The sequence below is a fragment of the Schistocerca serialis genome, chromosome 4, assembly GCF_023864345.2.
Source record: "Schistocerca serialis cubense isolate TAMUIC-IGC-003099 chromosome 4, iqSchSeri2.2, whole genome shotgun sequence".
Classification (NCBI taxonomy): domain Eukaryota; kingdom Metazoa; phylum Arthropoda; class Insecta; order Orthoptera; family Acrididae; genus Schistocerca; species Schistocerca serialis.
The window spans coordinates 595,821,836-595,836,425 of record NC_064641.1 but is presented as its reverse complement, the minus strand read 5'-3'; the positions used below and the strand labels follow the sequence as shown (position 1 = coordinate 595,836,425).

General features: G+C 38.6%; 1 protein-coding gene across 1 annotated transcript in view; it reads right to left on the bottom strand.

Moving 5' to 3' along the window:
* Positions 1-13,952, bottom strand: part of LOC126475355 (proton-coupled folate transporter-like) — a 311,104-nt gene extending 297,152 nt beyond the window's left edge. The window contains exon 1 of the mRNA XM_050103168.1: positions 13,853-13,952. Within this exon, the coding sequence (XP_049959125.1) occupies positions 13,853-13,858 (6 nt within the window). The 5' untranslated portion in view covers positions 13,859-13,952. The remainder of the gene's footprint in view (positions 1-13,852) is intronic.
* Positions 13,953-14,590: the final 638 nt, after the last annotated feature.

Genomic DNA, 14,590 nt, shown 5'->3' with positions numbered 1-14,590 from the left:
CACTGTTTTCAATTTGTGTGCAAAACGGTAGGTAATAATTGACGTAGAAAGATATGTCTTAAAAACATTCTCTAAATCAGTGCCCATAGAGGGATACAGTCAGAGAAGTAATTGAAGAAGAATTTTTGAAGGATCTCTAGCACCTGCTAGACACGTTACAAGTGAAGTTAGAAGTTGTGTATATCAAAGTGTTAAGACAAATACAAACTAAAGCTGAAGAATGATCAATGCATCAAGTGTAATTCATTGTAAAGTTGATTATGAAACAGTACATATATCCACCCAACCAGAAAAGAGAATCAGTAGGATAATACAAAATGTCTCACATTATAAAATAAAATGTATCTTTTTTCCAGGTGCTGGAATACGTAACAATGATATTATGTGTGAAATGTAAAAATGTAAATGTTTCTCTTACAGGAAAAGATTAATTTATATGCATTTCTGTCATGGGCAGTTGTAAAGTAACTATGTGTGTCTCTTGAACATTACTGTAAAGCAACTGTGTATGTTCCTTCATTAATGGAATAAAATTTGTGAAAAACCTTGTATAAAAATTTTAGTCACCGAGGACAGCATCTACAATTTTTTCCCTGAAAAGGGGGGGAGGGGGGTTGCATATTTAAAAAATGATGCTACGCCTGAAAGGCAACAGAACAGCAACAAGAATGAATAAGTTTTCTAGAAAGTACTCAGTACAAAAGAGATGCCACAGGAAGGCCAGAAATGTTACACAGACTCATGACTTATCAAGTGAGCTCACATGGAGGACCATGAGGTGCAGCAGTGCACTGGCAATGACCATATATCACACGAGACCTCACAGGGTGAAGGTCAGAAGCACCACTGTGGATGGGGTGGTACGGCTTACCACAAAGTATAAAGGTGCAGGCAGTGGCAACAAAAGAGGAGAGTTCAGTACAAACAGCTGTCTAGGAGGGATATCTGTGTAGGTCAGGACTGGAGCCTGAATATTTAGTATTCGCTCTGGCATGCTTGCGCTCATACTTAGCCACGTACCTCCCTCCATGGGATTTTGAAATCAGGTGTAGTGTACATTCATTCAAATCATTATCCAATTCTTGCTGAGACAACAGAGACTGTAGTTATCAACTCTTGTCTTTGCTCGATTATTTCCCGACCAAGTGTCATAACTCTGTCAAACTTCCAATGAGCCTGAGCCACCTCCACCTTAGCTGACTGGATGGAACTTCTCCAGTCTCCAATTTCATTGAGTGTCTAGACCACTCGCTGGACGCACAGCATGTTGATGTAATGACTATCAATATTTATCAAATTTGAGATAACACTACATATTAATGAACAAACAGGTGACTGATTTCTTCTTGTATGGCACCAGAGTCTTGATAAATGTAGAGTGAGAGAGAGAGAGGGGGGGGGGGAGACAGAGAGAGACAGAGGGAGGAAGGGAGAGGGAGGGGGGGGGGGGGGAGAGAGAGAGAAAGGGAGAGAGACTTGCCTAATCACTTCCATACATGCTATTCAGTTGCAATAAATAATTACTTCATTACTACTGCACAGGTTTGATCTTAGGTCATAGTCAGGTGCACTAATAACATAACAATAACAACTGAAGTAGAATGTAAGTCACAAAGACAGAAATCTATACAACCAAACTAGAAGTAATTTTTTTCTCCTAAGCCAATTTTTTTTTTTTTTACTACAAGTAATTGTGCCACATCCAATGCTACCTTTGGATTAGCTAAGATTTTTTAGATGAAGTTCAGGTGCTCTGTTAAATTGCAACTATTTGTTAAGGACTTGTATATCAGAAACTGTTGAACTATAGACCTCTTAAATCAGAGACTCTCAGTAAAAATTTATATTGATAGTTTTGTTTCCCATTGTCTGCTGGCTTTGTTCATTATCTGTTTCCTGCCCCTGAGTGTACCTAGTTTGCTACTGTTTCTCTTTGTCTACTTTACCGAGCAAGGTGGTGCAGTGGTCAGCTCACTGGACTTGCTTTCAGGAGGATGATGGTTCAAACCCACATCCAGATGTCCTGATTTAGGTTTTCCATGATTTCCCTAAATCGTTTCAGGCAAATGCCAGGATGGTTCCTTTGAAAGGGCACAACCGAATTCCTTCCCCATTCCTCCCTAATCTGATGGGGCCGATGACATCGCTGTTTGGTACCCTCCCCCAGATCAACCAACCAATCTGTCTACTTTGCTAACATGATGCACATAATCTTGTATCAGTCTGTAAATCAAACTGCACAGATGACAACATTTATCTAGTGCATAAACATTATTAAAGTCTGCTACTGCATTTTTCTGTCTGTGTGTGTAGGCTAGTCTCACACACTACTGTACAGATTTTTATATGGTATCTCTAACAGACAGACTGATTCACAAGGAAGGCTTCTGTATATAATTCATAATTATAGTAATTATGAACATATAATATGTATACTGTTATCTGTTCTATATTTAATTGGCTATTGGAGTGAAACCTCACGGCACGATGGAAGCTACAAGCTGGTTAGCTAGCGACACACTGGTCATCTAAAGAGGAGGCAGTATCTGGCAGGAAAAGAAGAAAGTGAACACCTACTGCAACTCCAGAGAGCACTGTAGCTTGACCAGAATCTATTATAAATTAAAGTCCCCCATTGCGCTCTTCTGTCTGTATTTGAAGATTAATCTCAAGACGTACTGTAAGGATTTAGATACAGTTTGCACTAACACACAGACTAATAGACTAATTCATGAGGAGTGTTTGTGTGTACAATTCATTGCCACACTCCAGCCATATCATCAAGCTGCAGATGTAGTGCTATGTGTACAAAGCCAGGGCAGCTCACTAGTATGTGCTAAATACTTAGGAACAGTGTAATCACAATGCAAGCCTAGTTGAATGTAACATATTTATTTACTTTTGCCATCTTAATCTTATAGTGTTGATATTAATATTTTGTCCAGAGACATGTAGTCATAAGTCAGCTGATTTCCCCTGGCATGTGAGTATCAAATAAGATGAATAATAGAAGATGCAACATTCACAACTCACCATATAATCAACTCAGAAGATAGTTCAGGTCAATGGTCACATAAGAAAGGTTGAAAATGTTGCTAAGCTTTCAGGCAAACACATACACTTGCACACCTACATTTTAAAGGTGATAAGAGAGATGTCAATAACTACCAACATGTTTCACTGCTGACACGATTCTCCAAAATTTTTGAGAAGATGATATATTCTAGAATAATATCTCACCTTAGCGACAGTGGTATCCTTAGCAAATCACCATCTGAGTTTCAGAAGTTTTGCTCTACTGAGAATGACATTTAGACATTCACTCACAAGATTTTACAGGTATTAAAGAATAAAATAGTGCTGGTTCGTATTTTCTGTGACCTCTCTGAGCCATTTGACTGTGTGAATCGCAGTATTTTCCTACATAAATTGATCTTTTATGGGACTGATGGCAAAGCCAAGCAATGGATGTCATATCTAACCAAATGATTGCAGAAAGCTGTACTTAGTAATTCAGGCAATATAGTCCGGAGACATAATTCTGACTGGGGAGAAATCATGTATGGGACTCCCCAAGGTTCAATCTGAGGTCCACTACTGTTCCTCATACATGCAAGTGTTCTTCCATCTAATACAGAACAAGTGCAATTAGTTCTTTTTGGAGATTACACTAGTGTCATAATCAGTCCAAGCAAATATATAGAAACAGAAGAAAATGGTAAACAAAGTTCTTAAAAGTACCTTTGACTGGTTTTCTGCGAATGGTCCCACCTTCAATTTTAAAAAGACAGAACATATTCAGTTCTGCAGATTTAGAGGTACTACACCAATGATACATGTGCTGGGGCAATTCATTCTTAAGGAAAAAAGTCCTCATTGCACAAAAATGTGGTGCTCCTCCACAATCATCTTGTAGACATCTGTTTAAGGAGCTGGACATTTTGAGTGCTGTTTCACAGTATATTTATTCCCTCGTGAAGTTTACTGTAAATAATCCGCTACAATTCAAAACGAACAATAAGGTACATAATTACAATATCAGAAGGAAAAATGACATTCCTTACTCCATATTAAGGTTGTCTTTAGCACAAAATGGGATGCACAATGCTGCAAAAAAAATTTTTGATCACTTACCCACATACCCAGTAACACAAAATGTCTGACAGACAGCAACGTAAAGTTTGATAAGAAACCAAGAAATTTTGTCCTTTACAACTCCTTCATTTCCATAGAATAATGAATTATTACTGTAATATGTAAAAGGTGGTGAGTATGAATTACTGACTCAAGTCTGTATATCTTTCTTTCTTTTTGTTAAAAAAACTCAGAAATGTTTAGAATGTAACCTGTGTACAAATTAATTTAGGGTTCGAATGTAAAATGACACACTCCACATCATTACGATACATTGTGCAAAATGATCCACAGAACATGTAACTAACTCCCAGTGAACTGTATGATTGTGTGGTGAGCTGTTACCGTTACTCCTTCCGTTATTTATATTCCATCCAGGACTACTGTCCACTATCGTATCAAACGAGATAATTAGATCTGGCAAAAAAAATTGACAGTATTTAAAATTACACAGCTACCGCTGACTCACCACATAGAGGAGATGTTGAGTAACAAGGAAACACACACACACACACACACACACACACACACCCAATCACTGTCATTTCTGTGGCCAGAGGCAACAGTGGCCATGTTTGTGTGAGTTGTGTGTACTCAAACTCGTGTGAGTTTTTTACTTCTGATGGATAACTGAACATTCCAGCATTCTTTTACATTGTACATGTTTGCAATTCAATTCCTCCTCTACCTGGTAAGTACAATCCATCCATTCCATATACACTCCTGGAAATTGAAATAAGAACACCGTGAATTCATTGCCCCAGGAAGGGGAAACTTTATTGACACATTCCTGGGGTCAGATACATCACATGATCACACTGACAGAACCACAGGCACATAGACACAGGCAACAGAGAATGCACAATGTCGGCACTAGTACAGTGTATATCCACCTTTCGCAGCAATGCAGGCTGCTATTCTCCCATGGAGACGATCGTAGAGATGCTGGATGTAGTCCTGTGGAACGGCTTGCCATGCCATTTCCACCTGGAGCCTCAGTTGGACCAGCGTTCGTGCTGGATGTGCAGACCGCGTGAGACGGCGCTTCATCCAGTCCCAAACATGCTCAATGGGGGACAGATCCGGAGATCTTGCTGGCCATGGTAGTTGACTTACACCTTCTAGAGCACGTTGGGTGGCACAGGATACATGCGGACGTGCATTGTCCTGTTGGAACAGCAAGTTCCCTTGCCGGTCTAGGAATGGTAGAACGATGGGTTCGATGACGGTTTGGATGTACCGTGCACTATTCAGTGTCCCCTCGACGATCACCAGTGGTGTACGGCCAGTGTAGGAGATCGCTCCCCACACCATGATGCCGGGTGTTGGCCCTGTGTGCCTCGGTCGTATGCAGTCCTGATTGTGGCGCTCACCTGCACGGCGCCAAACACGCATACGACCATCATTGGCACCAAGGCATAAGTGACTCTCATCGCTGAAGACGACACGTCTCCATTCGTCCCTCCATTCACGCCTGTCGCGACACCACTGGAGGCGGGCTGCACGATGTTGGGGCGTGAGCGGAAGACGGCCTAACGGTGTGGGGGTCCGTAGCCCAGCTTCATGGAGACGGTTGCGAATGGTCTTCGCCGATACCCCAGGAGCAACAGTGTCCCTAATTTGCTGGGAAGTGGCGGTGCGGTCCCCTACGGCACTGCGTAGGATCCTACGGTCTTGGCGTGCATCCGTGCGTCGCTGCGGTCCGGTCCCAGGTCGACGGGCACGTGCACCTTCCGCCGACCACTGGCGACAACATCAATGTACTGTGGAGACCTCACGCCCCACGTGTTGAGCAATTCGGCGGTACGTCCACCCGGCCTCCCGCATGCCCACTATACGCCCTCGCTCAAAGTCCGTCAACTGCACATACGGTTCACGTCCACGCTGTCGCGGCATGCTACCAGTGTTAAAGACTGCGATGGAGCTCCGTATGCCACGGCAAACTGGCTGACACTGACGGCGGCGGTGCACAAATGCTGCGCAGCTAGCGCCATTCGACGGCCAACACCGCGGTTCCTGGTGTGTCCGCTGTGCCGTGCGTGTGATCATTGCTTGTACAGCCCTCTCGCAGTGTCCGGAGCAAGTATGGTGGGTCTGACACACCGGTGTCAATGTGTTCTTTTTTCCATTTCCAGGAGTGTAGTTATTATTCCATCTTGGACTTTCCATTGTTCAAGATTAGTGGTGAAGCAGTATCAATATGACATGCTTAGAAACAAACAAAAATCAAGTAAAATTAAAAACTACTGTGTTTATCTAGTTGTGCATTCATAACACAGATATAATGCACACTTAGTAAAATGAAAAAGCATCAACTTTAAAAGCTATAAAATACAAAGAACTGTGGGTTATGATTAAATATTAAAAAAATTATTTAAAGAATGTTCTTATTATTTTAAAAACACTTTTAATTATTTGTGTAAACAGTCATTCAACACTAAAATATTTCTCAATTTACTGAAATAACCTAAAGTTAAGCCTTTGTACAAACATTGGGGCAAATTCTGTCAAGCACGAAACATTTCCCCACTGGATGAAAAAATAATCTTATGTACATGCAGTACTTAATTATTCAACTAATTCTTTGGATTTTATATGGACTGGCATGAAGAAAACTTATTACACAAGTAGTGTAAATGTACTTCACTCTTTAAATAATAAATTATGCCCTATTGGTAACTATTAAAATATTACAGCAGCACAGAAAATTATTATTTGTATCAAGCACCCTTATGGTTTACTACAAAGTGACTACAAAATTTTCAAAATTTTAAAAGAACCCATTGCAAGATGAGTAACTATCTGCTTCATATAATACTCTTATTGCTGGCTTTTGCTGAATAAATAAATAAAATAATTTTGATCTTGCCACTGGATATCATCTTTCAACAAAACAGGGAATGAAAGCGTGAAAAATAATCCAAGTCAAGGACAAATTAAGTATAAGGCCTGGCCAACTGAGCTTACTATTTATACACAGATCAGAATAACTAAGTGATTGAAAGCTAGCTGTTTACAGGACAGCTGCCATAGCAATGTTTACAGGACAGCTGCCATAGCAACAGCCATCAGAGAATGACCTGGGTCGTGCTTTCCATTCAGTTCATTATTTTTACATGGCTCTCCTCGCTCAGTTGCCAGTTACCACAGACAATACTCATAGTCTGTAACCAGTGATCTCTATAATACCTGGTTGTAGACCTCTTATTTCAGAAAATGGAATGTCAGCATGGCCACTGCGTCCTGTCATCTGCATCATCCACCATATGGGAGTTCTACGAAAAAGTTTCTATTGGTCTATGTGTGATACAGAACTCTTAGAATTCTTTACTTATTTCTGGCCCTGAACTTTATATCAGCATGCAATGTATTGGGCTGATGTGGGATCAGAATTTGAAAGTATTTTTACTTTGCATTCTCGTGATATTTCTTGCCAACTATGTAGTAATTAGGCAAGAAACAAAATACAAGCTTCTTTGGTTGGCATGCTCAAACAGCAGAAATTTGACATCTAGACAGTACAGAGATTACTGCCAGTAATGTAAAAACCATGATTCGTTTTCATTGTCTGCATTTTTTCTCTGTATGGCATGTTTATTTTATACAACAGAAAATCCTAAACACAGAAGTCACATGACTATTACTGCCTGCTAAGCAAACCCAATACTGCACATTAATGGGCAGCACATATGTGTATCCAGAACAGAAATGACCAGCTGTTGCTGCCACAGCCATATTGTGTGCACAGACAAACATGAACCAACATCACCACATTGGTCATGAAACTCATTTGGGTGTCTTTGTAAAGTGTAAATATGTGTACTTTTGCTACAAAAAGACCAAGAGCTCGAAAGCTAATGTGAATACTGGTTTTTGTTACATGTTTATGTGCACCACATATTGATCTGCTACAGGTGGGTGCCTGCCTTTCCATTATTTAATGTATTTTTCCATCTGGGAATTTCCATTATTGTAATACTAAATGTCTGTTGTTATGGACTACCTAGTCACATAGGACACTAATACATTCTTTCTTGTTCAGCCAATTTCTACAAAATTCTTCTGGTTTGTAGACCACATTGTATCTACATCTAACAACATATGGTACATCAGAAGATTTTTTTGGAAACTGGCTTCACCTGCTAAAGCTTAAGAACACAAATAATATGATCCATATCAAAGTGATGTCCTGACAGGCACAACATACCTGCTTATATTCAGAAAACAATATTGAGTGGAAATAGTCATCCACTTATCCAATACATAATAACTTGGCTGACTGTACAAAATATTAGTCACAGTCTTAAAGAAGCCCAATGATCACTTGGGAGTGTTGTATATGGTATAGTTGAAGTGAAGAGGTTTTTATGTTCAGTCAACTGTATGGAATTGTGTCAATAACCTGGGTTGACACAGAGATGTGACAGGTTGTCTGAAAAGAGCTATCACGTTCTGACATACACATGACCGCACATCAAACATGTCTACAAAGAATTGTGCATTACTCATAGCCACATAACATGGCATAAGCAGAGTGGTTATAACAAGAGGCTACCTAATGGGAACTGGAGATAAGTCTCGTGCTCTGATACCAAACACAATACGAATTGCTGCTGTGAGTGAACGTATACATTCCTAGCTTGACTAACACACTAAGCTATTGCACCCTCAATTGGCTCACAAAATTAGTCCAATCTTATTTCCACAGAAAACTTCTGGAAGTATCTGGAACAGCACGTGAAATGCAGCCTTTTATTTATGGACATATAATTGAGGGATGAAGCAGTGAAGGCTGCAGAGGATCAAGTAGGTAAAAAGACGAGGGCTAGTAGAAATTCTTGGATGACAGAAGAAATACTGAATTCAATTGATGAAAGGAGAAAATATAAAAATGCAGTAAATGAAGAAGGCAAAAAGGAATACAAACGTCTCAAAAATGAGATCGACAGGAAGTGCAAAATGGCTAAGCAGGCATGGCTAGAGGACAAATGTAAGGATGTAGAGGGTTATCTCACTAGGGGTAAGATAGAAACAGCCTACAGGAAAATTAAAGAGACCTTCAGAGAAAAGAGAACCACTTGTATGAATATCAAAAGCTCAGATGGAAACCCAGTTCTAAGCAAAGATGGGAAAGCAGAAAGGTGGAAGGAGTATATAGAGGGTCTATACAAGGGCGATGTACTTGAGGACAATATTATGGAAATGGAAGAGGATGTAGATGAAGATGAAATGGGAGATATAGTACTGCGTGAAGAGTTTGACAGAACACTGAAAGACCTGAGTCGAAACAAGGCCCCAGGAGTAGACAACACTCCATTAGAACTACTGACAGCCTTGGAAGAGCCAGTCCTGACAAAACTCTACCATCTGGTGAGCAAGATGTATGAAACAGGCGAAATACCCTCAGACTTCAAGAAGAATATAATAATAATTCCAATCCCAAAGAAAGCAGGTGTTGACAAATGTGAAAATTACCGAACTATCAGTTTAATAAGTCACGGCTGCAAAATACTAACGCGGATTCTTTACAGACGAATGGAAAAACTAGTAGAAGCCTACCTCGGGGAAGATCAGTTTGGATTCCGTAGAAATGTTGGGACATGTGAGGTAATACTGACCCTAAGACTTATCTTAGAAGCTAGATTAAGGAAAGGCAAACCTACGATCCTAGCATTTGTAGACTTAGAGAAAGCTTTTGACAATGTTGACTGGAATACGCTCTTTCAAATTCTAAAGGTGGCAGGGGTAAAATACAGGGAGCGAAAAGCTATTTACAATTTGTACAGAAACCAGATGGCAGTTATAAGAGTAGAGGGACATGATAGGGAAGCAGTGGTTGCGAAGGGAGTGAGACAGGGTTGTAGTCTCTCCCCGATGTTATTCAATCTGTATATTGAGCAAGCAGTGAAGGAAACAAAAGAAAAATTTGGAGTAGGTATTAAAATCCATGGAGAAGAAATAAAAACTTTGAGGTTCGCCGATGACATTGTAATTCTGTCAGAGACAGCAAAGGACTTGGAAGAGCAGTTGAATGGAATGGATAGTGTCTTGAAAGGAGGGTATAGATGAACATCAACAAAAGCAAAACGAGGATAATGGAATGTAGTCGAATTAAGTCGGGTGATGCTGAGGGAATTAGATTAAGAAATGAGACACTTAAAGTAGTAAAGGAACTTTGCTATTTGGGGAGCAAAATAACTGATGATGGTTGAAGTAGAGAGGATATAAAATGTAGACTGGCAATGGCAAGGAAAGTGTTTCTGAAGAAGAGAAATTTGTTAACATTGAGTATAGATTTAAGTGTCAGGAAGTCATTTCTGAAAGTATTTGTATGGAGTGTAGCCATGTATGGAAGTGAAACATGGACGATAAATAGTTTGGACAAGAAGAGACTAGAAGCTTTTGAAATGTGGTGTTACAGAAGAATGCTGAAGATTAGATGGGTAGAGCACATAACTAATGAGAAAGTATTGAATTGGATTGGGGAGAAGAGAAGTTTGTGGCACAACTTGACTAGAAGAAGGGATCGGTTGGTAGGACATGTGTTGAGGCATCAAGGGATCACCAATCTAGTATTGGAGGGCAGCGTGGAGGGTAAAAATCGTAGAGGGAGACCAAGAGATGAATACACTAAGCAGATTCAGAAGGATGTAGGTTGCAGTAGGTACTGGGAGATGAAGAAGCTTGCACAGGATAGAGTAGCATGGAGAGCTGCATCAAACCAGTCTCAGGACTGAAGACCACAACAACAACAACATAATTGTAAATCTTTTCATGTCCTTTTTTCTATGTAAGGCAATGAGTGACAAATCCTATATCATTTTTATAATGATGACATACAAGGATGCTAAGTAAATAAATAACACATCTCATTATTTGATTGTTGTAAGGACTCTAACCATTAAATAGGGTCTTCAGCTGGGCATAACATATCAAAGAAACTTGTCGACACATTTTTCTCACCAAATTCCGACCATTATCAATGCTAGAAGTGATGTTACACGGTATTAGTTTGAGGTCTCCTGTGGGTGGCATATTTTTGTTGTTGTCTGGTGTGCTTAATCAGAACTTGGATAGGAAAAATTCTATGAAGCAGCACCATAAGACAACAACACAAATACTGTAAAGCCACAAAACTGCTAATTTTGATTTGGGAGAAAGAAGGAAAGTTGTAGTAGAAACAAGAATTAATTATGGAGGTCTCTAAGATCCACTCTCACACTGCCTTTATGGATTACTTGTCCCAGGATACTGTGTGACTTTCCTTCTTCTTCCTTGTGGATCTATTTAACCGTAGTTTCTCTTTTTATCATTTTCCTTGTACATTTTGTATCACAATGGTCATGCTTCAATTCTCATTGAACAACACTTTCTGAGAAAAGCCCTCTCTATGCAGGCATAAAACTACTGAAGTGCTTCCATCCTAATGTCTCCAAATTGCCAATTACAAAACTAAAAACAAAATTAAAATTATGGCTCCTAAACAATCCTGTATATTCAACAGATGAGTTTCTAGATTTGGTACACTCGTATGATGGAAGACCATCAATCTAAAAATATCTGTAATCTCAGATCTTAGACCGTGTCACAAACTGTAAATATTCGAATCTCAGATCTGAATACTGTGTCACAAACTGTAGATTCCTTAATCTAAGTACTGCAATAACAAATTGTTTTTATGTATAGTCCATATATGTAACATTGTTCTCTCAACTAAATTTAGAAAAAATTGTGTAGATAAAAGTGCCAGGCAATAATATGTAACTCTATTAAGTAAGGCTCTGACTTATCCCGAAGACTGGGGGGGGGGGCTTTATTTTTTTTTTTTTTTTTTTTTTTTTTTTTTTTTTAAAAAAATCTGTTGACGTTGCATCAAAATAAAATAAAAATTTAGAAGTTACCTCACGTAACTGGTATGTAGCAACAAAGGAAAGCTTTTCTGACTAGGGTAATAAGAAACGCATGAATTAGCTTCAACACTTAGTATTTATTTTTCTGCAGAATCTGTTAATATGGTGATTTCCATCATTAATGGAGAACACCACATACTGCTGAGAAATAAATCAAGTCATACATGACATCATTAGTGATTGTTGTTAATGTATGGTGCAGAATGACTTCCTCATAATTGCATTTGTTTAGTAATATAGTAGTGGGATCTACAAAACACAATTCATGAATGAAAATAATAACTGCATGAAGTCTATAGCAGGTTTATATCATTAGTCTTAATTTGTTCTGCTGTCCTCATTTTTGTCATTTTATCACACATCTTAATTGCTTTAAAGGTTCAACAACATCTAAATGAATTGTTGATGCAATGGAACATAATTAGAAACACATTACAGTACAGTAAGAGGAAAGATGTGAAATACAGAAGAGAGCAGTCAATCATTTCAATTTGCTGCATTTTCTTTTTTTTTTTTTTTATCGTGAGGCATGGTTTCATTTTTAATGAAGGAGGAGAGAGAAACACAGATCGAAATGTCTCATCTGCCACACTATAATCAAGCATATTCAAATAATGTTGAGCTTGCAATGGCTACTAAAACTAAGATCATGCCATGACCAGCCAACAAAAGATCACTAGTACAGGTATCTAATACTTGGTATTATGGGAGACAGAGAAAGAGATGCAGAAAATGGAACACTTCACAAATATTTTCTTGTAGTTTCATTTTGAATCCTTATTTTCTTCATAAATAAATAAATATACATCGTTTGATATCTATGTGTGCATAACTGCAGAAAAAGAAAGAAAAAAAAATGGTAGTTTTTGATACAATTAGGCACAATATAATTTGAGGAATGACACGTCCACTATAAGGAATAGCAGTAAGCCTTTATTACAGATTTTATGATTCAAAAACTTCTGATGACAAAGACGTTAAAAAAAAAAAAAAAAAGCAACCACGTAGGGTAGACTGCTTCACAACTAAATCAGTGTCGAACTGTCGGTTCCTCGTAACTGATGGAATACAGTTATAAGTTAAAGGAATTGTTGGTCTGCACGTACGGTTACGTAATTATCTAGAATATGCGATATTTTAGGCAGCATTTTCCTCTTAACGATCAGAAATATTTGTCGAAGTGTCGGCAGTTCTGTCACTCACTGAGTTATCAGTCTGCGTGCACAACATAACATTTGGAAAAGAAATGTATTATGTAATACTAACACTATGATATGCACTATCATTTCACTGGTTGCGAATCCATCACGCCGCCAAGTTTTCGAAACTGATATCAAATAAATGATACGACAAGGTTGTAAAAAAAATATTACACAACATTCATCAATGCAAATCACGTCACTATGATCGCATCTATTTAAAACGAGCAAGCGCATTTATTTGAAATCACGAAACTCATTTTGATTTGTGAGTGGAGCCGCGTCTATTTTTCGGTACGGTGTGCATCATGTTTCATTTGCCGTCTCATTTTACACGCCATGTAACTTCTTTTTATTCAGTTTACTGCTTCCACATTATCCTTGTCATAGACGTTATAACATGTCACAACAGGGGGGGCTTGCTGTCCCACCATCCCAACGAAAGTTGAAATCAACAGCTTTTGACAGATGCCGGGAAAAAGGGTTAGAAACAATTGTTCAACTGTCAAAACATAATTTACAGGACAAAGCGTTTTGTTCAAAAATTGTGTCTTATCCAACATAAGTATTTCAATACAACGTGTAATATAAATAAAATCGTTGTCTTACCGTCATCTGGAAACGATGTCGCGAATACCTACAGAAAAATTTTATTTTTTTGCAAATGTCATGTGATACGTTTAATCTCACGCAAGTTAGCTGTTACGTCATGAGGCATATGACCTTGTACGTGACCATGCGTCACATTATACTGGTTCTGCTTTTTTGAGCAAATACATAGAGGTTTTACTGTGTAGGCGTACTTTCTTTATTTGCTGCCTCTAGTAGCGATGTTTCTCTTACCAGCGAAAACAAAAGAATATACCTGAAATTTTTTATTCAGTAATTGTGTGCGTTACCAAAAAACTTACCGAACACCAATTACGGACAATAAAAAACGTACTCTGGCTTAATACACCCACACAGACCATATTATATCTCTACACGTAAATGTAGTGCAAATGCAAATGTTCATTCAGATATCTAAATATAGGCCTATTAATTATTCACTCACCGTATGCTTTTAATTCGAAATATTCACGTTGAAAATAAATTGTAAGCTATTGCTTTACTGAAGATGGACATTCTTAATTAATGTATTAGAGAAAACACTTTATTTCAAATACAACGAACACAACTTCATCTGCTGACCAGAAATAAAATGTTATACAGTATTATTGTATCTGTTCCTAGATTCCTCACTTAATCCTGGTTCCTGAAACTTCGTAAATAGGCTTTTGGGGTATGGCCAATAGTTGGCTTCTATCTTCAAGTATCTGCCTCTTCAGGTTTATTAGCATTTCTGTG